Consider the following 26,816-nt stretch of genomic DNA (forward strand, 5'->3'; position numbering starts at 1 on the left):
TACTGAATAGCATCAGCGTTTTGAAAGCACGGAAATTTTAAATCGAGATAAGAAAGAAAAAAACAACAACAATGGTGGTCCAATGATAATTACTGAAGTTACCAGTTGAAAAGTTTATCATTTAGCAAGGGCTTTTAACTTTACATACAAAAAAGCTTTTAACTTTAGAACTAGAGAGGGTCTTATATTTTGCCGGGATGAAATCGGTAACAACTGCTTTTTACTACTAGTCGAAACTTCTTTCGGAAAAGGTAAGTATAGGTACTTTATTTACGTTGCACTGTGGCTGTACAATTGGGTTATTGGCTGGCCTCAACAAGAACTCAAAATTCTGGGAATTATAACAACTGTGCTTACTTAGGTTTGACAATTATGTTTAAATAAGTATTTTTTTTTTAAAATTAAATTACTTTCTTGCTTGAGTAGTAAATATTCAGAGTTTTCGTTGTGGGCGGGTAACAAATATTTAGAAAGCAGATTTTTTTTTTAATTAACAAATGATACAGTAATAATATCAAAATTTAATAATAATATTTTTCTTTGCTTCTCATTCAGATTTTGTCTCTGAAATTGTTTTTTCTTCTCAGTTGCTCTTTCAACTTTTTCTTCCTCGCTTTCTCTCTTTTTTGTTGATAATCTGCAAACTACTTAAGGGGGTTTTCTTCGATTTCTTTCGGATAATTTCATGATCTTCTTCTGCTATTCATTCTCCGGAAAAAAAACTAACGTATAATTTGAATAAATACGGCACTAAAAGTTCAAAAATACATATTTAACAAATTGGAAATATTTATTATTTATGTAATTTAAAATGCTTAATTTAAAAAAAAATAATTGAATTCAATTTTGCTTAATTTCAAACGCAGTATCTACAATCTTATGCTAATTTTATAATTATTTGAATATTAGATTTCTATGATTCTTCTATTCTATTCCTTTTTTTTTATTTAAGTAAAACGAGAAAAAAAATTCTGCCCCTAATATTATATTTATTTAAAAAAAATAATAAAAATTGCTATAAAATAACGCAAAGTTACGGGGATATTTAATTGTTAAAATTTTTTTTTTAAAAATATCAACAGAATTAACTTTAAATTTATTTTCTTAATATACATTATTTACAAATACATTTTACAGAAGAAGCAGCAATTTATCAATCTATAATGAGTTAATAATCAATACGTACTGCCACATGCTCAAATGAGGCTAATTTTGATTAATTAACCGGAATTAGCATAACTAAGTCAAAGAGTTGCTACAATTTATAAATTCTCCTACAAATTATCTATTTTTGTTTAATAGTTTGTTAAGATTACATTTGTGCTCAATTTAAAATGATGTTGTGGGAACAATGTCAATGCTTAAAAAAAATGTCACACCTGCTACAGGAACCCACCCACAATGGTGAATGACCTTAATTAAAATATTTAATAATTTTTGTTTCTGTATTAAAAACTATCTTAATAATAATATCTATTTTTGAATAAGAAATATCTAAACTCTCATGGTAAAAAATAAATTTTCTATGGTGATATAAATGTAACTTTCTATCGTAACGATAATTTTATCAATAGCAATTAAACTTTGGAAAGCATGGGGTAATGTAGGTTTAAAACTACTTTTATAATAAATGCAGCTACATTTTTGTACATAAATTTACCTTTTCTTTGTTGAAATTATATGCAGTATGATAGTATAACATTGGATAATATTTTGCTCTATTCTTACTTTCCATGAAGATTTCTTTTATGAAGATTTATTAAATAAATAGTAGATACTAGTTTACAAGATAAAGATGCATTCATTGCTTTTTTAATTATGCCTAGTGTTTATGAATTTGCAACCTGTTTTGTGTCGTTTAAGTATTTCAAAAGATGATTTTCTATTTAACGAATTTTCCGCATAACGAACTTATTATCGGGATTTAGCGACTTCGTTAAATGGAGGTCTACATCCTACTTACCACACAATAGATCATTATTCAAGTAATGTTTAATTTCGGAGGGGTGTTTTGTACCCCCGAACCCTCCACTGGCTTCACGTTTATTGTGTGGGTAGCACCAAAAGGAAATAATGGTTTAATTGTAACTTTATCTACATCAAATGACAACATATTGGAATGAAAAAGGGAGTCTATATGGAAGAAGACATCGATCGTTGTAATGGAAAGGGTTCGTACTAAAGAGAGAGATCAATGGATCGGCGCATGTGCAGAAGACCCTCCTCTGGAATGGAGAAGAAGAACAAGAAGAAGAAGTCACAGTCATGGGATGCAACGTAAGCAAAGATGTAAAAGTGGAAGACAACAATGGTAAGTACATTGTTTCAAAAAAAGGATTAATTTCTTAAGATTGAGAAAAATTGGCACGTAAAAAACCTTTTCATCCTCCTGCTATAATTGCGTAAATGAAATCCCCGCCAAACTACGAAATTTTCACTATTTCAGACTTGATAGAACAAAATTACGAAATTTTGCTACTGCCCAACTGTGACATTTTTAACTATTTCAAGCGTTCATCAAAAATTAAAAACAAATGTTGATGCGGCTGAAAAAAATGTAGTAATGTTAAGTTTTTTTGGAAGCATTTCTCCAAATATGGTAAACATTAAAAGATTATTTTCTATAATGAATGAAGATTATAAGATACAAGCGCAAAATACTGTAATGTTATGAAATATTCATAATAGCTTCCTTTTTATTAAAAAAAAATAATAATAACCTGGGGGGTGTTTTTTCGGAGGAAAAAGGAAACGAGCACTCAACTGTTCTTTGAATTGTTATTGAGTCGTCCTGTGGCAAACGTTCATTTTGCCAATGTTTAAATCGGGGCAGGAAAAAAAATGTGTTAAAAGAAATTCCAATAATTTACTATTAAAATTATTTTCTGTAAATAATGTGCTTAAATTGTCTTTCAAATCCAAATGTAATTAGCCAAGTGAATTAAAAAAAGATATGCTAATGCATGTCATAGTTCCATAAATAGCCACAGAGCTATACGATATGATTGATATTAATTATATAGAATGATATAAGGATGTTTATGACTGTGCGAGAGAAAATCACCAAATGTCTAACAGGACATCGTATTCCCCTGTTAACGATGTACAAATCGAAATTAAGTAAAATTAAAATATAAGATTGCAATAATTCTCCAGATTTGATTTCATTAATTGACTTCCCCGTTCAATTGAAATAAAATATAAACCAAATCACTTCATCTATAATTTAGTTTTTTTTATTATTTAATTTTCGGTTACTATAAAAACTCTTTAAATGTTTTTCATTAAACTCCTTGCATTTCTTTGCAATTTTAAATAATTATTTTGTTATTGCTTCTGTGAAATAAAAAAAAATTGAATTACCATTAGACTGAGTGATAGGTCGGATTCTCATTCTGTAAAATTCTTTGGTAATATCTCAAAATCCCTTAAAATATGTATAAAAGTTATCTGCAACCATAGTCGTCCAAGAAAAAACGCACTTTTTCTGAAGAAACTTTTTTCATCAAATTTGGATTTGTGCATAAAGAAGGTATACAAATTTTGAAAAGCAGACCTTTAAGAGTTCAACCTGTATAACGGTTCCAAAATTTTTTACTTTAATGTTATGTCACGATTCTCCTCATATCCTTTGAATGATTGGTTAAACTACAATAATTCTTTCACAAAAAAGAACTCGCTGCTAAGACAAATATGTAATTATTTATTAAATAGTTTTTATTCATTAATTTTATGATGAAAAAATAAGTTATAATAAGTTTTATATACTCAAAATTTTTAGAGTTTTTCAAACCTAAATTTGACTTTTCATGACATTTCATAAACAAAAAAAAGTGCTTAAAAATCAATTTAAAAAAATTACGATATAATGAAATTGAAATGAAACATTGTTGCCATCGCCGAATTGCAATACTTCATATGAGTAAACCTATAAATGTAAGTGATAATCATTTATAACTGTGAAATTAAGTAACGTTCATGTTTTTAAAATGTTTGTTAACAGAAAACTAATAGATAGTCATCGTTTTTTAATTCGATATTTTTCTTTTTCTTTAAATTATGTGTTTTAATTTTAGAATTTTATTCCAACCTACTTTATTTAGCACTGGACTATCTAGTAACAGAGTCATTAAAACGTTCTTATCTCATAATTGGGTATAATATAGCCTACGTCACAGGTTGTGTTGTTCCTACTAAATTTAACCCATGAACGGCATTTTCTGCGAGCCTAACTTCAAGCCACAAATAAACAAACGAAATGTTCGATCGTTTAAATAGCTGCTCGCCAGATTTTATTGCATTATAAAGAAAAGTTATTGAAACTAAATACAACTAAAACAAATAACAACAACTACTAATAACAATAACTAAATAAACAACAACTAAATTCCATTCGTTTAGCATTGCGTCATATGTTGTTCCTACTAAATCGAAGTAGTTGTGTTTTTTTCATATTATACCCAATTGTGCTACTGCTTTTAAATTTTAGAGGATTTCTTTTTCAGAACCTAGATCGCGGTCAACAGTTAAGAGATGGGGTCATTTTATTTTTTACTCTAACATTCATGTTAATTCGTGATCAGCTGTTATAATTTAGAGTTTCAGATAAAATGCTAATGAAATACGGATTAAAGCTCTGAAACAAAGATAGGGTTTTTTTTTTATATATATAAGTCGCTGCCGGCTGTAAATTTCGATAATGAATGTGATTCGAAAGGATGGAGTCTTTCTACATTAATTCGTAGCTAGAAATAGACTATCTTATTAAAACATTTCTCCCAGTACTTGATCCAGCAGTTCCCTTGTCTTCTGGATTAGGTTCAAAATGACAAGCCTACGCATTTCATCATTAACAGTCGTAAACCCAAAAGATTGGGTCGGCTGTTCAACGACGGTTAAGATAAAAGAAAAGCTCACATTTAACCATCTGTCCTGTCTCCAGTCTTCCAATAGATTGTTCTTCGGATGCGTCATTGTTACAAACTGGCTCTCTTCAGGGCCAGGATAGCCTGGTCGGTAGGGCACTGGCCCCATGTTCAAGAGCAGCTGTTCAACGACGGTTGCGTAAAAAAAAACAGCTTTCTCAAATTTCTAATTTCAGATACACAGCGAAATTAGCAGGTTTGCAATTAAACACGCAATTATATGCTCAATGCTGTTACTGTTATTTTTTCATTTTCCCTTAATTTATGATAACTAAATAAATTTAAGAGATCTAATTTAGGTTTTAGATATTAAGCCTTTACCTTTAGATGTTACCTTTTTTGTGGCCGATTTAGACTAAATCATCACGGTTGTAGTTTAAGGGGTACATTCGTCCCTAAAATGACATTTTGAGGATAACTAAGTTTTGACAAATCGATAAAAGGGGAAATCGGTTCGTTCCGAGAGTCATTACGCAGTGAAGATAGGCCACTCTGTTGAAAAACGGTTCCTGCCTGCCTTGAATTTCGTTTCTTTTCTTCTCAGAATCACTTTGCATGGACATAAACCACCCTTGAATCCTCATTTCGGGTTTTTACATTAAATGTTCCACTAAAACCATTCAAAGTTTATTTCTGTGTTATTTAAAGCAGGATAACAATAATTGGTTTAAACGACCGTGGTTTCGAAAATCGTTTTTTTTTTTTTTTGTTTATTTACAATATTTTTAAATGTAAATACAGAAGTATATGGGACAAACGAATACTTCAGTATATGGGAAGATTTCTGTTCGAAGAAATCTTAGAAGATATCTATTAGCAGATTTCTGCAGAAATTTTCTAACGCCTAAGTAATTTATTACACGTTCAACTATTTTTTTATTTTACAGATAACTGAAATAGAATTGCATTTATGACAGTTATGCACTGTGCTGTGACATTAGAAAATTTAACAAATATTATTTTATTTTATTTTATAACTGTCGTTGAACAGCCAACCCAATTTTGGGTTTACCACTTCAAATGTTCAACTCCGTAACCTTGTCATTTTGAACCCAATCCAGAAGACAAGGGAACTCCTGGATCAAGTATTGGAAGAATTTCCTTCGTGGAGGACTCTTTTGATGGAACCAAACCATATTTGCATTTTATAGAGAGGAAAACCACGAAAGCCTCCCACCGTTAGCCTGACGGCAAGGGGACTCTAACCCGACTACCTCTGAGGATATGTAACGTCAGCATTGTGGTTAACTACAAAATTTACGTCAAAACTGCGTGTGCCATCGCTGGGATTCGAAACCGGTTTACTTCATTGGATTCACTTCATCGCGGCTATATTAGGAGTTCCGCATTCTTGGTATTTTCGGACATTATAAAATAAGAATAATCATTTGTTACTAATTTATGCTCTTTCAAAAAAAAACAAATTCGTTCAAACGAATTTTGACTCCTTTCTGTCCAATTTTTAAAAGTTGCCGTCCTTTTATATCATATTTCAGTACACGTAAAAATAGAAATATTTCAACACAAAACGTAAAATAAAAGAGAATTTCTTGGAGGAAGGATATGAAACAGTCGGGGAGGGGGGGGGGGCGGCTCAGCTTCAATGAGCAGAGTCAGAACTAAACGGTAGTTGAAAAAAAATACAGGATAATTGAAAATGAATAGAGCGATTACAAACGGCTATAATTATTGAATGAAAGAAAATGTATCGATAAAATGTACACAGAATGTAGAAGGATCTTGTATACAATGTGTCACAGATTTTCTATATGACCTCCCTTGGTCACACGGACAACATCTAGGTTAGGGGTGTCAAACTCGCGGCCCGAGATGAACATTTTTGTGGCCCAGTCAATATATCCGAAGCAAAGTAAAGATAAAATAGAAATTTGAATTAGAAACGAAACTAGCATATAAAATTATAATATACTTTATTTATAAACCATACGGATCATTTTAAATTGTCCGCTCGAAAATGTAAAATTCTAATGGGCTGAAATGGAGTCCGTTTCACACTAAGCTATCAATTAGATAGCACATAATCAGGTTTATCCTATTATAGCGAGGTAAGTTGGTTATCTTGCCCCAAGGTTCTCAATCATATCTGGGATTTGAAAGAAAAAATATGTAAGTTTTTACAAACTATAAATCAAGATACAAGCTTGTTCCCCGATCAAATATGGTTGCAAGATTTATCTTTTATGGTTGATATAACCAAACACTTATTAAATTTATTGTTTCAAGGCAAGGATCAGATCATTACGAACATGTTTGACGTAATTAAAAAAACATTCAAATGTAAACTATTTCCTTGGAAAAGGTAACTGAAAAATGAAGATTTAACGCACTTCCCAACGTGCAACAAGAACAAATCTAGTTTAGATGATACTGCATCGTATCAAAAATACGCAGAAAAAAATTTCAATTCTTAGAACAAAATTTGAAACAAGGTTTAAAGATTTTAATTCTTTGGCAGACAATTTTTTTTTGTTTTCTTCGATTTTCTAAATATAGACTCAGTACCCAGTTATATGCAAATGGAAGTGATTGAGATTCAGTGCGACTCATATTTGAAGGCGAAATTCATTGAAGTGGGTGTGCCTAAATTTCAGGAATATTTACCGGAAAGGTTTGTAAATACTCGAAAATTCGCGTATGAAATTATTTCCAAGTTTGGAAGTACTTATCAGTGAGAGCAATTATTTTCTGTTATGAATGGAAATAAATCTCCTGTCCGAAACCGTATCAATAGCGCTCACGTTGGGTCAATTTTGAAAGTAGACTCGGCCAATAAAATTTCTCCCGAAATAGAAAAGATAATAGCAGAGAAGAGATGTCAAGTATCAGGACGTAAACAATATTTTAATTTTATATATGTTTATTACAATTCAAAATAAAAATATTTGTTTCTATGAACATTGATTTTTTTTTTTTGCCTACCTAAAGTTAAGCATTGCTTATTTGGCCCAAGTTAGCTCACGGTTTGACACCCCTGATCTAGGTAGTCATACATACTTCCGCTACTGTTCCCTTTGCCCCAACTTCCCGTTTCTTCAAACATCCTATGCCAGGGATGGCGAACCATTGGCACGCGTGCCATTTATGGCACGTGACACAATATTTTGGACCCCCCCCCCGATCGCAATTGTTATTGCACTATGAATTGTTATTACACAAATGTTATTACATTATGAAGCATAAGTAACAATTAAATTAAAAATCACAAAAACAAACAAAATAATAAACAACTATTAATAAAAGAATTAACAATAAATGCTAAAAAAAACAATTAATAACCATAAAAAGCAAGTTAACAATAAGTATCTAGCAAAACAAACTAACAGTCTTGCTTAAACTAACATCGTACAACCTAATATAAGTTATTTGTCATCCAATCTGCAGCAACAGAAGTTATCACACTGATGTTATTTTAAGTTGAATTACGCCTTTAACTGAGACATTGCAAAATGTATTACTTTTTCCAATGTAAATAGTTTTGAGTTGATAGTATCTATATTATATAAAACGCTAATACGTACTTATGTATCTATAAAACCGATGATATTTCTTTTCTCGCGTTGGCAACAGTTTTTATTTTTAATTGATAAGCTTCGGCGCGCAAGAGCACGTATTGAGCATCATATGGCTAATCTATATTATATAAAACGCTAATACGTTTTAATTGATAGGCTTCGGCGCGCAAGAGTACGTTGTGAGCATCATATGTCTAATCGGGTGAATTCTCACCGAATTATCAAAAAAATTCTCACAAAATTATCTTCATCGAAGCCGATGCTTTACATCCGGCGCTCAGTACTATTTCATATTGTTTTACAACACATGGTTTTAGCCCTCTGGTGGGAAAGACTTTAAAACAAAACTTACAACAGTTACTTTTCTCAACAACTGAAATTTAGAATAGTGTGATTAAGAAAAATATGTGAACTGTTTGCAATTTCAAATTAATACTGAAATGCACAGGTTTAGAATTTTCTACAGTGAAAGGTTTTCGGAACTTCAGTGTTCAAAAAAGTATACAAAAGCTAGACGTTAAGAACGTATCCAATGAGCGAGCAAAGCGAGCATCGGATTGCGAAGCAATCCGAAATAAACTGCGAAAGCAGTTCCGGTGGTTGGCGAGCGCCAACGAGCAGGGGGCGAAGCTTCCTAGTTTAGTATTATTATTTTCCCTATAATCACGAAGTCAAAATTACTTGACAGCACGTCTATGACATCATTAAACAGTTTTTTTAGAAAAAATGGCACGTTGGTGTATAAAGGTTCGCCACCCCTGTCCTATGCCATCTACAAATGTTGTTCCCATTTCGAGGTTTTTGATTGAAGGGCCTGATTGTCGCCTAGGGCCCATAATTTCTGAGGGGCCTAGAGCCGTGGCTGAATGACGAGACGCACTCTAAGATTCTATGAAAAAATCTTAATCATCAGGTGATACTCTCTATACAGCATTTATTGTTTTTACTCTCCTGTGTCAGTGGGTTGAATGAGACGATTGGATAAATGAGACGATGTATTACATAAATATAGAATTACATCAGGTGTTATATTATAATAATTGGATCAAGTTATTATCACGAACCGGTTTCAGTCGGTGTGAAGGCGATAAAGCTGTATAGTTCGGGGAGAGTGGGGTCAATTGTAACAGGGTACGATTGTAACAGAGCAAAAATTTCAGTTCTAGATTTGGTTCCTAGGTGGCGCACAAGGTGTATTTAATAATTCTACATGTACACTCCTGCTTGCAACCATTTTTATGTACTTTTGAAAGAGTTACGTCACGAAAGATATTTTTACGCTACGCAAGTAATTTTTTGGGGGTTAGAATATTATTTTAAGCAAATAAAAATTATTAACCGAATATGTAAGTGAACCCCTTAATTAACATTTCAAAAAAAAGATTAGTTTTGTTAATTAACTAGCATTTTTTAACAAATGAAGCTGAAATGGCGTCTTGGGGACGATTGTAACAATAAGTAAAGGGACGATTGTAACAGCTGAAAATAAATAGTCTTATGTTTACAAACCATTACTTAACTCTTTAAGAACCACCAATAGTTTCCTATATCATTTCTAATATGTTGCATGTGCATTATTTCATTTGTCACCTTTCACAGCATAAATTAAAAATTTTAAACCCTTAAAGTTAAAAGTTTAACCCTTTAACTCATTATTATCTTTACTCCTAAAATATCATTACTATTTTGATCAATAAAAAAATGCATCACAACTATGATAATATGTATAATTAAATATGTTTTAGTTGAATTTATGAACTGTTGCAATTGACCCCGTAAGTGGGGACAATTGTAACAAGTGCACGACTGTCAAAAATTGTTAATAACTAATATAATAACATTTAAAATCAGGTATTTATTTTTTTTCTAGTAGAGGATAATCTACTTTACTCGTCTGTCAATTAATACTAATAATATATTGAATTTCTTGCTAGTTAAAAATAGTTAAGTAAAAAATGTTATAATTGACCCCACTCTCCCCTATATACTGAGTAATTAAGATTTTACATGGAATCCTAGAGTGCGACAAAAATATGGGTGAATGTATATTGTGCATAATATGTAAAGGGAATTGGTTTTCTCCAGTAGCAACCCTGTTACATCATATACTATTTACGAGAAGATTTGAGCTAGACAAAAAAAGGCAAGAATTACCTAACCAAAATAAAAATAATTGTTGGGTGTGGTCCCTTCCTTTCTTTTAATGCGTAAAATTCGAAACCATCATTATTTCGAATACCTTTACATGTTTAACACAAAAAAAAACACACGGTTATTCATATTTCTAGGTTGTCATGGTAACTGTAGAAAATAAAATTTAAAATCAATCGATTTCATCTTACAATTTTCACTTTATAAGAAAATTTCAGAATAATTATCCCCCCCCCCCCCGAAACGAGTTTTCATTTCGATTCCAAACTCATTATTTATTCTATGTTTCTTCAAATGCCTTCGGTGTCATTTTTTTTTTTTTTTTTTTTTTTGCTGATTTTTTTTTAAAATTACAATAACAGAAATTTCAAAATGATTATCTTTTATTCTCCAATAAACCAGAATTTGGTATATTATTTCAAGGGTTCTACTGACTTTCAAAATATTTTATCACTTTTCCTTTCAGGATAATTCGAAGTTTTGTATTAGGTAAAAAAAATTTTATTTTGTATTAGGTAAGGAAAGTTTTGGTATAAGTAAACACCTTCTCAAGGTAAAAAAAAGTTATGCAGAAAGAAAAAGAAAGAAAAAACTTCGATGTCATGTAAACACAAGTGTAATTAGGAAAAAAAGAAGTAGAATTATTTAATGTGAAACCCCAAAAACAGTGCTGGATTACCTAAAAGGCCAGACTGGGCCATTGATTTTTGGAAAATAAATTTAAAAAAATTAAAAAAAACAATTATTTAAAAAAAATAATAAATTTCAAATATATATTAATAAAATACGATAAATTTTTTACATAATGTTAATTATATTTATTTATTACTTATTTTAGTTATTTATACGTATTATTATAGTTTATGTATTATAAGATTTATCAATGTTTTTTAAGTTCAAATGTGTTATTTTGATTTGCGCTCGAAAGAATTGACGGCAGTACTATAGCGAGCTGAGACTTGTTTAAACAAGAATTAAATGTTGACATTATTGAGACGTTTTAAATGAAAAAGAAGTTATTGAGTGCCTCAACTTGAAGTGTCTCATAATTTTTTTAGTGTTTTGCAATTATTTAGTGTCTGTAATTCTATTGGATCAATAAATAATTACAAGAATTATTTACTAAAAGGTAAGTGTTTGTTTATTGTTTTATATACTCTAGAAAAAACTCATACAACTGGTCACTTCCAATCAAATTTTATATATTGAAATACTTATAGCTTAATCTTTTTATGTCGTATGAAATTTAAAAAAATTTGAACTGTTTATTAAATAAGTAAAATTAAGTAATTAATCATTCTGAATTTCACGAAACTTTCTTGAACTATTTCAAGACAAACTTGAATCTGTTTTCCCAAATGTTGAACTCTTTATGATAACAAATTGTTCTACGGAGATCTCGTTCTCAAAAATGAAACGAATGAAGAGTGAACAAAATAGTGTCATGTTTCAAAAGCGATTAGACATACTAAGTTTGATGTTAATCGAATCAGAAGTTCTCCGCGAAATTAATTTTGATAACATTATACATGAGTATTGATCGCAAGAGCAGAAAAAAAAATCATTTTTGAATACCAATTTTATAGTATCGCTGATTTTCTAAAGTGTTAATAAATTTCAAATATTTTTCAAAATGATATTATTTTTTAATTCTAATTTAACAAAATAAAGTAAAATTTAATTTATTATTATTTATTTTTATTTTAAGTATGCTTTCTTAAATAAAAAATATACGGAAAATTTTTTTTAACCTAAGGCCCCCAAAAATTCGAATGGCCTAGGGCCCCACGTAAGCTTAATCCGGCACTGCCCAAAAATGAATTCGTTAATAAATCAAATACCGCTTATCGACCCTTAAAACCTCTGATAAGAATTTTAAAGATACAGGAATAAGCTACTTTAGTCATAATATTATTGACACATTAAACTAATAATTCACAGAAAAATCTCGTAAATGATATGATCCATTCAATCATGTTTATTAAAGATTTCAGAATGAAACATTTTTCCATTAAATGACATATTATGTTTGAGAGAGACTTTTGTCAAAATTTGCTTCAATACTCATCATATTAATGTATTTTTTCATCAATAACTATAAGAAGTGACAGAAGTAATATTTATTATCGAACATTTTTCCCATTCCAAACTTCTGACGAAGAATTATTACTTTTGAACTAAAATGATGGCCGATTTCAGCGAAAATTAATTTCTCGGTTACATTTATAAAGCAATTTCGTCTGATCTCTCTTCACTTCAATTATTTACCTTAAAACAAATTCGGAGATTTCTGTAGTTAAATTAGACTTATATCAGCTTTCACCTAAATTTTTTTCACTTGATTCTCCATTGAAAGAGGTTTCTTTAAATATATATATAATATATATATATATATATATATATATATATATATATATATATATATATATATATATATATATATATATATATATATATATATATATATATATATATATATATATATATATATATATATATATATATATATAATACAAAAAGTAAATACTTTTGTATTAATAAAAGAATTAAAACTCTTTCGTTTTCATAAAATGTCTTTGTTAAAGAATAAGCGTAGAGAGATTCTGTTTTGGGAATTCAAGGCTGAAAACATACCATTGAAATATAAATAGATTTATATTTCAAAGGAAGAGTTATTTTTAGAATCGTTCCCTTTTTCAACTCCATATAAGGAAGCAGAAATGATTTTCCTTAATGCGTAAGGATACAAGGAATGTACGAAGGTGCCTTTTTACCTCAAATCTGTGTTGGTATAAAACGTAAGAACGCATAGTTTTGCGTGTCCTTTTCATCCTGATGTGATCCAAATAAGCTGTGTCGGAATTGTCCGGAGTCTTGTCCACTCCCCCTCCTTTGCAGGAGTGGGGACGTGAACTGTGAGCAATACCAGCCTACATTTAAATAAACCTGTTTAGAACGTATGATGGCTTAAGACTGCAATTATTTCAAGCTAAATACAACACTGATAACAGGGTTGGAGCCCTGATATTACATATATATATATATATATATATATATATATATATATATATATATATATATATATATATATATATATATATATATATATATATATATATATATATATATATATATATTTATATATACTCCGTAGCCCTGTAATTTTGAACCCAAACCAGAAGGCAAGGGAACTCCTGGATCAAGTATTGAGTGAAAGTTGCCTTCGTGGAGGAATTTTTGATGGAACTAACCCGCATTTGCGTTACATGGAGAAGAAAGCCACTAAAACCTTCGTTTAAAAAAGGGCTGATGGGTATTTTGAGCGCAGAGGGTGGTTTTAAGACATTTATGCCTTTATTACCAATATCATAAACATATAAGACAGAACTTTTAAAAACATCTGTTGACTTTTAGCATCTTTTTTCATAAAAAAAACTAATTTAAAATAATATTAGACAAATGGAACGCGTCCTATAACGACCGAATTTATTTGGATTCAATTCTTTTGAAAAATATTCGTAAGATTCAAAGGTTATGTTCTTTTCTTAAACACGTATTTTCAGCTGTATCTAGAATTGAAAAAAAAATTTGTCGACCCAGTACACTTATTGCTTGGATGAGAAATAAATCCAAGCTTAAATATCATGTTTAGAAAACTTTTCTTTAAGGAAAGGGGGAAAAAAACACTTTTAAAGATGACGAATGTAGTGAAATGACTTTGTTACGGTGAAAACCCCATTCAAGTAAATTTTAGGTTGTAGCGGTAAAACCTAGTTTTTACCAAATTGGCTTGGTAAAAGTTAGAAGTACATTTTTCTGCCATGATTCTTTTTCGGCCTTTTACGAAGAATTAGTTGTTCGTCTTGTTTTCGACTTCCTTTTCGGACTTTTTTTACCAAGAATCAAGCTTCTTTGACAAGTTCCTGGTTATTCTAAGTTTTACCATTAAAGCCTGTAATTTTCCAGACTTTTACAACAACAACATATTCGGCCGTGGTGGCTCAGGGGATAGAGCGTTTCCCTTCCGATGAGGCGAACCGGGTTCGAAACCCAGCGATGACTGATGGTCATTTCGAATTGCACATCCGAGTTGCACCGATCGCAGTGTTGACGCAAAATATTCTTAGTGGTAAACAGATCATGGGTTAGAGTCCCCTTGCAATCAGGCTTACTGTGGAAGGCTCTTCGTGGTTTTCTTCTCCATGTAACGCAAATGCGGGTTAGTTCCATCAAAAAGTTCTCCACGTAGGCAATACTTGATCCAGGATTGCCTTCTGTGTTTATTTAAGGAGTTAAACATGAATAATTGTAGTGATTAAAAAATGAAATAAAATATTAACAATGTTTTGTAGGAGGCGATCGAATGTCAGAAGAGAAAGCGGCAGAGAAAATCCAGGCTTCCTTCCGGGGATACAAGACAAGAAAATCACTCAAAAACAACGGTCTACTGCCAGCCGTAAGCCATGCTCTCAATAATATTCTTTTTTTTTTCTCTCTTCATAGCTTTAAGTGTGCCTGTGTTCAGTGACGACAATAATACCTATCTGAAAGTTATACTTTTTTTCTGTCACTTTATATAGATGGTTAAAATTCGCAGTAACGGGTAACTATAGTTCGTTCACCAGGAATTGGCACTTGGCTCCGCCTTCATCACGTGGTATGCGACGATACTATTTCGCTATTTTTGGGATGCGAACTATCCTGAACAAGGTTGCTATTTGGCGATCGTATGACAAAAGTATTTATTTCGCCAACTTTATGTGCATATTTTTAATATTTCATAAATTTGATGATACTTCGCTCCTTTTTTATGATATTTCTCCCTATTGAGTGAATTGTTTGTCCTTTTTGAGACATTTTGCTGGGAAAACAGCAGTTTTCAAATTTAGAATATATTTAATTAGTTAGAGAAAAGAAAGGTATAATAGCAGATGATAAAGCGAATTAAGTGACTGAAAAAGAATTCACTGTTTGTGTTTGGCGCGCATTAAGGGTTGTCTCAATTTCAAGAGCGGAGATGTTTCTCTTTTTACACCCGCGCTGGAATGAACTCTGCGTCCGAGGAGGTGGAGCCAAGTGTCACCTCCTGGTGAACGAACTATACATCCGACTGATTTCTGAGCCTGAACTTGAAAGAAACGAGCCATCCAATATTATTAGACTTGTAGTGTTTTCAATATAAACGCGTTCCTTCAATTGAACTTTCCACGAAAACACCAACAAATGAATCCGCTATCATGCTACCCAAAATACATACCCTCCAACTTATGAGGATTTTGAAAATAATTCTTTCTAGTGGTAGCGAACCAAAGTAGAAATTTTTAAAGCAAATGGATCTCTCATAAAACTTTTATCAGAACTTAAGAATCTAGCCATATGGCCTGCACTTTTATAAGTAATAGTGGACAAGTTACGCTAAAATTAATTTTTTTTTAAATATTAAGACATTAATTTTGCTACCGTCTGAAAAAGATTTCTGAAACTACGGAAATTCCGTAGCACTTGGAGGGTATGCAAAATATAACAAACGGCGCTATTTTTTTTCACAGATAATGAGGGATAACACTCAAACTTTACACTTTATTTATGCTGTGATATTAATTTTGTTAATTTAGTTTTTAGGATCACGATCTGTTAGAATTTATGAATGACAGAAAACTCTTATGAATGGTAAAATAAGGCGTAAATTTAAACACAATAAAACTTCCTGGAATGTTAAGAATTCCATTCAATCAACCATCCTTTGGGGTCAATTCCCCGCCACGGAATTTTAGGAGGGAGCTCCAAACTGTGTTGGCATTCGAAAACAAGCTGAAAAGTTTAATCGGTTTAACATCTGATTGGAGATATTCTTTCTTTTGTTATAAATAAATGATTTTGTATAGAACTTAGATGTTTAAAAATAAAATTTATTATTGTATTATAAAATATTTTCCACCTCTTCAAAGTTGAATTATTTTTTTGAAAATATTTTTGACATTATTTTCTCATCAGCGTAAACGTTATTATTCATAATTATTTTTGACAAAAAATGTACATTTAAATTTCGTTAAAAAAAATTGATAAGAAAAATAAACAAAAGCCATTTTTACTTTAATGCAATACGCTTATACTCCTTAACTACTTAAGATACGCTTTTACTACTTAAGAAACGTAGCAAAATTAATAATTTGGAAATGTTTTTGCTTCTCATCGAAAATTGGCTATCAATTTGAAGGAAAAAAAACACGCACACAAAACTTTATAAGGAAATAAAGAGCAATAGTTTTGGTTTGAATCGATAAATAATTTTTAACGACTTTAAACAGGGAAAAAGATTCATGTTTGAAAATTAAAAGGCTTATTTGAAATATACTAGGTAAACATTTTAGTTGCAAAAAAATTTGAAACTAATGTTTTTCTCTCTTTCTCAGATAAATAGTTTATATGTTAACTAAATTATATTCATTCATGTGTGTTTTAATCATTTTGTCTTTGGGATTTTTAGGTGGAGAGTGGTGCAACATTGAAAGAGGAGAAAGTCGCCTCTACAATACAAAACTCTCACAAAAATGTCATTAAGAAGGAAGAGTCAAATGAAAACACCACTGATAAAAAAGTTCAGGAAGAAGAAGAAGTTGTAAGTGGGGCTATATACACATCCCAGTTTTTTTTTTTTTTTAAATTAATAATGAAGGATTTCTTTAAGAGGACGCTATGATGCCCTTCACTATAAATTCTGATCTACCAGCATTAGTAATTTAAAATTTGGAGTATAGAAAAAAGAGACTTCAGGAAAAACCATGAAGTTTGAAAAGTGGAAAATATCATACAAATCATGGTGGGCTTACTCAGAATTTCGCGTAAGTAATCCTGCCATCATTTACTTTCATTTTAATATTTTGAAGGAGGAAAAAGGAATTTTAGCAATTGAAATTTCATGGTTTACTGTGAATTTCTCTGAACTTCTATGCTTTAAATTTGAAATGTACCCACGGTATAGTCTCCTCTTAATAAGAATACCTTTCTCAATCTATAAATCAGCTTTGTTTGTATTTTAATAAATTGTTCAGAAAGCTACGACCCGTTAATTTATGTAACAAAATTAATCATTGTATAAAGTAAAATTTTAAATTTGCATAGCAAAACTGTTGTTAAAGGAAAAATAGAAGTAGGTAAATAAAAACACATTTGTTTTAGTAAGTTAAAAAGAAACATGTTTGGAAGCTGCTCTTAATATATGTGTTAAGAATCCTTATGAGAGAATATCCTTCTTATTCGCCAACTGTCATTAGGAATAAATATTTCATCTGTACGACTTAAATGCTTTCCAAGAACATTCTGGTTTTTAAAATCACTGCCCCCCCCACACACATCGTAAGACGCTGTAGATCACAAAGCGACGGTCAGAGAGCTGGTGGGTGACCATTTGCATCAGGCTGCGTTCTCTGTTTTTAATGCTCTCGACTTCACAAATTTTATTCGTTTACCAGGAGTTGGCATTTGTTTCCGCCTTCATCTCGTGGCATCCGACGGCACTATTTCGCCATTTTTGGGAATAATCATGAACAAGGTTACTATTTGGCAATCGTATGACAGAAATATTTCTTTCGCAATCTTTATGTGCATTTTCTTAACATTAAATGTTCCATAAATTTGATGATATTTCTCTCTTTGGAGTAAATAGTTTGTCCTTTTTGAGACATTTTTCTGGGAAAAGAGCAGTTTTTATATTCAAAATATACTAGTGGGCTGCGCCCCCTGCTCGCTAACGCTCGCCAACCCCCGAAAATTGCTGCGCAATCTTATATGGTTTGCTTCGCAAACCAAGCTTGCTTCGCTCGCTACTAACTTAGGTGCATTGCAAATGCACAAAATTCTAAGAATTCAAAACAATCATTCAAATCCATATAAAAACTCTTTTTTTTTAAAAAAAATTACATCTTTTTAGTAAATACTAAGTCAGTAAAATAAATTTGAATTCAAATAAATGACATGTGATTCGTTAAACCTATTAGAAATGTGCTATAGTATAATTCGTGATATAAATCAAAAATCGGCAAATAAATTCGTAATATATAAATTCGCGAAAAAAAGCGCTTTCAACAAAATACTAAGATAGAGATCTATCGACAAAGACTACTCACTTCTGCCTAGCTTAATAGTATGAGATTGCCGTAGCTGATGGTCTCTGGTTATTTCAGTTTCCGTTTTTAAAAGCGCTATATGTTGAGCCACCTCAGCTAGATTTGGCATGTGGCATTTTTAGCTGCAATCATGGGTCGATTCGACGTGTAAGAGAAATAGTAACGTAAACAAAACAAAGCAAACGTTGCCACCGGCGGAAGGGAAATACAGCCAAAATTTGGGAGCCACGTAAGAGAATTACATATATTAGATTTAATGAGCTAGAGTCATGAAAGGTATAATAGCAGATGATAAAGCGAAGTAAGTGACTGAAAAAGAATTCACTGTTTGGCGAGCATTAAGGGTTGTCTCAATTTTAAGCGCGGAGTTGTTTTTCCTCTTACTCCCGCGCTGAAATGAACTCTGCGTCCGAGGAGGTGGAGTCAACACCTAGTGAAGGATCGTCGGAGGGGGTGCACAGAATCAAAATTGTATCCTTAGGAAACACCCTTGATAACAGCCCATTGTTCGTCTTTAGTGCAATGTAAATAAAATTGTCTCCAACCTCCATAGTGATTGGCCAAACAGTAAAAACGTCTTTGTACTTTTGCACTCAAATATTAATTCCTGGTCATTCATATGCTTCTACAGTGCTTTGAACAATTATTATAGAAATAAAGGAGAAGGGCTCGCATTAACGAAACACCCTGGATATATATAATATATTTAGGCCAGTTCCTGTGGCAAAAAATAAGAGAAGGCTCACTTTGGAAATAATTATGCAAAATCTAGACCCCTGGTGACTCAGGGGATAGAGCGTTCGCCTTCCAATGAGGTGAACCGGGTTCGAATCCCAGCGATGGCTGGTCGATGTCACAGGGCTGGTGAACAGATCATAGATTGGAGTCACCTTGCTGTCACGCCAACCGTGGAAGATCTTCGTGATTTCCCTCTCCATGTACCGCAAGTATTGGTTAGTTTCATCAAAAAGTCCTCCACGAAGGCGAATTTTACCCAATACTTGATCCAGGAGTTCCATTGTCTTCTGGATTGGGTTCCAAATTACAAGGTTGTAGAGTTGAACATTAGTAGTCGTAAACTTAAAATCGGGTCGACTATTCAAAGACGGTTATAAAATATATAAAAGCTAAAGTAATTTTATAAGTTGAGGTTTTCTATCTTCGCTTGAGGTAGACTTTGCCCTCAAATATATATATATATATATATATATATATATATATATATATATATATATATATATATATATATATATATATATATATATATATATATATATATATATATATATATATATATAATAACAGGGCTACATCCTTGTTATCATTGTTGTATTCAGCTTGAATGATTCAGTTGTAAACCATGTACGTTCTAAAAAGGTTTATTCAAAGGTAGGCTAGAGGTTATAACAGTACACATCCACACTCCACAAGGGAGGGGGTGTGAACAAAACTCCGGATGGTTCCATCAGATCTTACAGATCATTATTCAGCAAGAGGCATGCAAAAACCATCACTCCCGCATTAAATACTAATAAAAAAGGCTCCGTCTTGTAACCTTACGCATTAAGGAAAATCATTTAATGCTTCCTAATATGGAAGTGAAAGAGGAACAAGATTCTAAAAATAACTCCTCCTTTGAAATATAAATCTCATTATAATTCAATGGTATGTTTTCAGCCTTGAATTCCCAAAATAGAATATTTCTACGCTTATTCTTTAACAAAGACATTTTATGAAAACGAAAGAGTTTTAATGCTTTTATTAATACAAAACTATTTATAATTTTTGTATTACACACACACTCACATATAATAATATGCCTTTAAATGCTAGATAATTTAAGAGACTTAGGCTAATTCAGACAAAAAGGCATTTTATTAATTGACCCATTGTCGATTGGTATTGTCGATTAACTCCTCCCCCACAATATTAACCTATTTAAAGCAGTATTTTGTGGGATTTTTGCATGGATTTTATTGGTGGGGTTTCCATAGCAGGGATGTTTGGATTTTGGCACAGATTTATCTAGTCATGAAAGTATGAAAAAGCCACGAATTTTTGCTGCGCCTGATATTTAAACGGTGATTCTGAAAGGGAATTGGTTGCAAGAATATCCTTATCTTAACGAAACGTCATTCAAATGGGAAAACTTAGAGATTTTGATTTGTTTAAAAGATGGCTCCATTATGAAGTTGGGGAATTTTTGGGACTACCTTAATGCGTACTTCATCTACGAATTATTACCCCTTAACTTCAGAAAATAATCTTTTAATTGACTTCTTGACTTTTTATGGCTCTTTGTGAGAGACGATTTCTATATCTTAAAATTGATAAGAGACATCTGTTTTAAGCTTATCATTTAATATAGAAAGACTCGTATGAGGCATTCTATATTATATATATTTATATGATCCAAGAATAAGTCAAGCGGAATTTCTTGAAAACAGAAATATCTTTTGTCACTTGTGATTGCTGTAGTCAGCCTGATAATTTCAAGACCAATCTTCATTTTTAGGTGGACATCGACCTGGGTGATCCTGATGTTGAGAAAGCAGCTCTTAAAATCCAACACACGTTTAGGGGATACAAATCTCGCAACGTCCCTCAAGAATAGATTGGAGAAAAGAAGAAGAAAAAAAAGGTGTAATGCATTCTATTTTAACTATTATTATAGAATATTAGCTTCTCATCGTCAATCAAAATCAATGGATATTTTCTTCTTCTTTCTAACTAGGAATAATCTTAACAAGAGGATAAAATCGATTCATAATTAAAAAATGTGATATTAACCCCTTTAATTCCCCATGGTGGGATTTCGCACATTATAATACGATGTGAGAGAAAAATGTCTGCTTATTTTGTTTTACATATTTTATAATCTGTTAAATAAGGAAACTAAGCTAAAAGCAAAAAATTATATTCGAGCAAGAATAAAATTGGAGCTCATGTAGTTCACTCACTTTTTATTCGTAAAAAGTTTACAAATTCAACTTAAAACTTGTATATTAGGTTTTGTTTTAGTTCCCTGTATTTATTAATGAAATTTTTAAAAAAAATTTAATTTTTGCACTATTTTCTCATTACGGTCCCGGTATGATACTGGTTCCGGTATCATATCGGAATAAATTTGATACCGGCTTATGAAACACCGGTTCCGGTATCATCCCGAGATCAATTTGATACCGGCTTATGAAACATCGGTTCCGGTATAATACCGGGTCCGGTATAATACCGGATCCAGTATCATACCGGAACCGGTGTTTCATAAGCCGGTATGATACTGGGTCCGGTATAATACCGGATCCAGTATCATACCGGAACCGGTGTTTCATAAGCCGGTATAAATTTTTTTATACCGGGAATATTTTCCAATAGGGGAAGCTGTTAAAGTAGGTAACATAAGTTATTACAGATTTATTCTCCTAAGCACGAACAAAACAAATCTGTATCTTTTTTGTGAATATTTATATACATATTTTCTTGTTATCAAAGCAATATGTTTTTACAAATACGAAGTGCAGAATACGTTTTAAGTGCTAATGAAGAATTGTGTACTCACTCAGTAATATTTAATCAAAATGTATATTGTTTATTAAACTGTACAATTATTTTATCAATAACTTTCATGATGAATACACGAAAGATAATTTAAATTGGCAGCAACTCTTTCTTTTTCTAAAAAAATAAATAAATGTCTGCTTTCTTTTTTAAAATTAAAGCGGGCCAAGTAATTTAAACAGGTCATTTTTGATCTAACAAAAATCAGTTAACTATACCCTATAAAAAAATAAGTTCCACCAGATATTTTTTTCTTTCAACGGCAATACTTAAAATATGTGTCGAACTCCCTTCAATCCAATAGACGAAATACAGTTTCATTTCTTTCTGATTACGAAATCCGGAATTAACCATTTTAACAAAACTTTTTTTTCTTTCAGGTCTTTCAGAAAATTTACATTAATTTTTGAACAATTGGCGTTAACTAAGTGTCAGTCCCTGGTGGTTTAAAAAGAACGTTTATATTCCATCCCAATTTTTCGTTATTCTTAGCCGGATAAAGAAGAATTCAAATGGTGCAGATGGAAAATCCTTTCGGAGCTAATTTAAAAGTTATTACCATGATGTGATATTTATCAAACTGTTGTTCTTTCTTTATTACGTTATACATTTCGTTTTAATGTGCAGTCAAACCCCGCTATAGCGAACTCCCGGATAGAGTGAAGAGAGGAAATTGGATAGTATGAACTTCGGTCTTCGACTGATTATTCTTCTAATTTTTTTGTTTTTGTTTTTTTTGTTGTAATAATTTTGAAATTTCTACTTCAAAATAAATACATATACCGATTTTTAAAACCATTTATAGCATGGAATGTAACAATGAGCATTTTTTCTTATTTGCTTCATTATTGAATTCGTTCAGCATTCAAAGAAGCTACAATCTTCCAATATCTGGACAAATGCTTCGAGTCAAAGCCGATGAATTTGCTAAGCAATAGGGTGAGACTACTTTTATGTGCTTGAATCGCTAGTTAGACAGGTTTAAAGAGAGGAATAATATGTTGTTACATATGGCTTTATTGGAAATATTAATCCATATACAATGTTCAACTTTAAGTGGACTTAAACAAGGAGTAAAAAGGAACAAAATTACAATAACAAGCAAAGAAAACACATGACAAACACATATTAATACAAAGAGAACACATAGAAAAAATTAAAGTAAGAAAAAAAAATATATATATATATACAGTGAAGAATGAGGAGTAGTCTTTACAGAGAGTTCATGTGATCTCTGGCATCCCAGTAAAGTTTACACAAATCACCCCGCTCTTGGGATTGTTTGTCCAGTAAAGGGCATACAAGCAAGTGGTCTGAGTTCATGGTTCCCGAATTGCAGATTTGGCACTCGCTAGATGGAAGGATACCTATTCTGTTGAGGTGCTCTGCCAAGCAGTCATGGCCTGTTGAGAGTCTGAAGTTTGCCACAGCCTTCTTACGAGGACTGTGACAAAATTTCTTCCAACTGTTTTGGATGTTAGCCCAGGGTTTTCCAGTGGATTTTACTGCTTGGCTTAGCTTTAGGTTGGTCTTAAGTTTCTCGGAAAATTGTTTTTTAAGGGAATCTGGTGGAATCGGTTTATTACATTGTGGTTCGAGTGTCCCTTTCTTGGCCAGTTGGTCTGCCTTTTCATTGCCATTGATTCCTACATGCGAAGGGACGGATAGTGGGGAAGTGTTTCCATACCTGATGTTGAAGATTGCGCATCAGCTAAATATTAATATTTTTTTTGTACGCAAGGCGAAGAGTCATAAAAAATAAAAGTGAAAACATTTTTCTTACAACGCATTATTTTTCGTTCATTTTTGTATTTCATTTCATGGGTCATTTATTTAAATAATGTGTAATAAAAGTGGGGAGTTTGGAATCATTATTTAAAATTGTTAATATAGTGAAGTCCCGCTTATAGTGAACCGAAATTTCGGTCCCTTGAAAGCTCACTATAGCGGGGTTTGACAGTAGTGAGTAATCCATAAGAGTTTTATGCAACTAGGAGCAAAATCAGATATATTAAGTGTGAAATCAGGGGGTGCTCCTTAGAATCTTTCTCTTTTTGAGAGTGTCGTTCAAAAGGCTCCACAATTTCCAGCCATGGCTCTTCATATCTGCCCCATCGCAAAAAGGTTGTTCTTTTCTTCTTTTTTTTTTGCGTAGGAGCACCCTGAAGCTTCCTAATCAAAGAGCTCCTTGTGACTCAGATATTGTGCCATTTGCTTTTTGAACTGTTTGCTATTGTAATCTTTATTTGTAAGTGAAGTCTTTGCTTTTCTAGGTCAGTAGGATGGTCCACATTGTTATCTAAGGTCAATTTAAAGAAATAATAATTCGAAAAATGTCCTCCTCACCTAAAATCATCTTACATTATCTAGAACTTTTGCGACTGGTTCATTTCTTGTGTTTCTAATTTTTTTCCGCACTTTAGAAATTTAAAAACGTTATCTATTAAACAAAATAATAATGTTTATCTTTGCTAAAAAAATGTTTATTTGGTTGGAGGTTCATATGAGGATACTATAATTCAAAACAAATCACAAATAAAGGTACATCGATGGCTTTACAAACAAACAGTGACTTAACACATAAAAAAAAGTGAGGAAGTTTCTTGTTTATAGAGCCATTTCTGTACCTTCATTTGCGGTTTATTCACGCTATTTTTCATTCATGTTGTTCAATGCAAATGTTCTAAAACATTTCTGAGATATTAACTTTGAAATGTTTTATACTATAGACTGCTACCTGATGAAACCTAATCTAAGAAAGAATCAGAAATTGACCACTATTTTGTATAGTTTACCAACCTGCATGATCAGCTTTTATGTGCCAATTTATCAAGTATTTATCCACGTTTAACATAATTCTGTTATTGCTAATTTAGTATTTAATACCTCTTAAACGTTTTTGATTGAAGCATTTTTGGGCCGTTATAGTGACATTTTGGAAAACTAAATATTCGTTTTAAAGACAAAAAAAAAAGCTTCGTTTACAATAACAAGTGATACGCGTAGTTTTTTTTTTTTTTCAAATAATTTATTTTATCGTTATAATAATTATTTTTCGTTTAAAGGATAGTTTGGACTTTGTGATTGATAATCCGAAAAAAAAACGTGCACTAGTCATTAAAGCTCGAATATTATTTGAATCAAATTATTTTTACAAATTTCTGTTATTACTAAAGCTTGGAACGGCTTCCTTGCACGCGCCATCGATTTATATTTTTGGTTTATTCTTTTTGTAACACCCTAAACTGCTGGACAAAAGCACTTTCCCTGAGAATGCAGATGCTTTACTACTGTTGCCACCAAAAAGTTTTATAAGATTTTTACATTCCTTAAAAATTTTATCTTTCCGAACGTTTATTAATACCATGTATTTACTTTAATAAATCATTAAAAAGTTTTATTTACCATGCCGTTACACTAAATATATAAAAAATTTTATCGCTATTATACACGTTTTCCAAGATTTTTACACTTTTTTCGCTTGTCTCAGAAGCAGGGAAAAGGCAATTTTTGAACCTTTATATTTCTCAAAAGATTAGTAAAAAAAAAAAAAAGTTTCTAGCTCAACATTTAGCCCAATTACTTTTTTTATACTGGACTGCGACATAAGATACTCTATTTTAATTGTAAAATTGAGCTTTTATCTTAGATCAGTTATTGCCTAAATAATAATATTCATATAGTTTATATACACATTGTACAACATCACACTTGAAACTAAAATTTTGTACACAAGGATTTGAAAATCGATTATTGTTATTCAAACATAGAAATTGAGTAAAAAAAAAAATGTGATTCATTATGTTATTGTAAATCCCTCCATGTAAACATTATTTTGAATTGTCTTTCAGTCCAACACTTAGATGATCGTTATTAGAATTCACAGACATTATGTAAAACATTTTCAAGTATTATTTTGCATCTTTGCGTTGTGTTAACGATGATGATAGATACATGTGACCACGAAAATTGTTTTCAAAATATCGCATCTGGGCAAGAATAAGCTGACACCTAAAAAAAATGCACGAATGACAGTCCATAAGTTAGGTTTCGAAGGTGTCTGAATTTAGAGAATAATTGTTGCTCTAATGGTTCTATTTTATTTTATTGTATGTCACTTAAATTGAAATCTCCGAGATGCAATATTTTAATGCAATAAATAAAAAAAGTTTCTAAACCAGTTTTTGTATTCCTTTTTAAATGTGTTATCCTTTTATTAAAAGTGTTCTTTCGCCAAGGACCAAATTTTAAGTGTCGAAACGAAGGTGAAAGAACGCTCTGACAGCATGCGTACTTTAAAGAGTAAATTGAGGAGAACAGTTTGTCATTCTTTTTTGAAAGTGCACTCTTTTTATTAAGAGTGTTCTTTCGCCAAGGACAACATTTTGAGAATTGGAATGAAGGTACAGTCCGCAAAAAAAAAAGATATCACCCTGAATAACTTTCGTTCTAATGATCCGATTTTCACGAACTAAGTGTCAATCTTAATGGTTCCTGGGGGTGACCTCAAATATGCTAATTAA

The 26,816-nt window shown here is 31.5% G+C and overlaps 1 protein-coding gene across 6 annotated transcripts; it reads left to right on the forward strand.

The window, feature by feature from the left end:
• Window positions 1-26,473, forward strand: LOC107439269 (uncharacterized). Of its 6 annotated transcripts, XR_015428838.1 has the most exons (6): window positions 1,958-2,311; window positions 14,962-15,065; window positions 17,097-17,228; window positions 21,251-21,376; window positions 22,674-23,296; window positions 23,952-26,473. XR_015428838.1 is itself a non-coding variant. In XM_087150424.1 (5 exons), the coding sequence occupies exons 2-4, from the start codon at window positions 14,973-14,975 to the stop codon at window positions 21,347-21,349; spliced, it is 324 nt and encodes a 107-aa protein (XP_087006550.1). In that variant the 5' UTR covers window positions 1-251; window positions 14,962-14,972; the 3' UTR covers window positions 21,350-21,378; window positions 22,674-26,473. The 6 variants fall into 6 exon arrangements, 5 of the variants coding, with proteins under 5 accessions (XP_087006550.1, XP_087006549.1, XP_087006548.1 ...); XM_087150424.1 differs by lacking the exon at window positions 1,958-2,311 and adding an exon at window positions 1-251 and having other exon boundaries at window positions 21,251-21,378; window positions 22,674-26,473; XM_087150423.1 differs by having other exon boundaries at window positions 1,949-2,311; window positions 17,097-17,225; window positions 21,251-21,375; window positions 22,672-26,473.
• Window positions 26,474-26,816: the final 343 nt, after the last annotated feature.

This window comes from Parasteatoda tepidariorum, chromosome 1 (genome assembly GCF_982258835.1).
Source record: "Parasteatoda tepidariorum strain Cologne lab strain chromosome 1, Ptep-v5.0, whole genome shotgun sequence".
Taxonomy (NCBI): Eukaryota; Metazoa; Arthropoda; class Arachnida; order Araneae; family Theridiidae; genus Parasteatoda; species Parasteatoda tepidariorum.

What these genes read in the sequence shown, in the direction of transcription:
- LOC107439269 (XM_087150421.1), top strand. Translation starts at nt 2,266, where the DNA reads ATGGGATGCAACGTAAGCAAAGATGTAAAAGTGGAAGACAACAATG. An exon ending in AAAAGTGGAAGACAACAATG is followed by an intron (nt 2,312 to 14,961) that starts GTAAGTACATTG and finishes AATGTTTTGTAG; the next exon opens with GAGGCGATCGAATGTCAGAA. An exon ending in ACAACGGTCTACTGCCAGCC is followed by an intron (nt 15,066 to 17,096) that starts GTAAGCCATGCT and finishes TGGGATTTTTAG; the next exon opens with GTGGAGAGTGGTGCAACATT.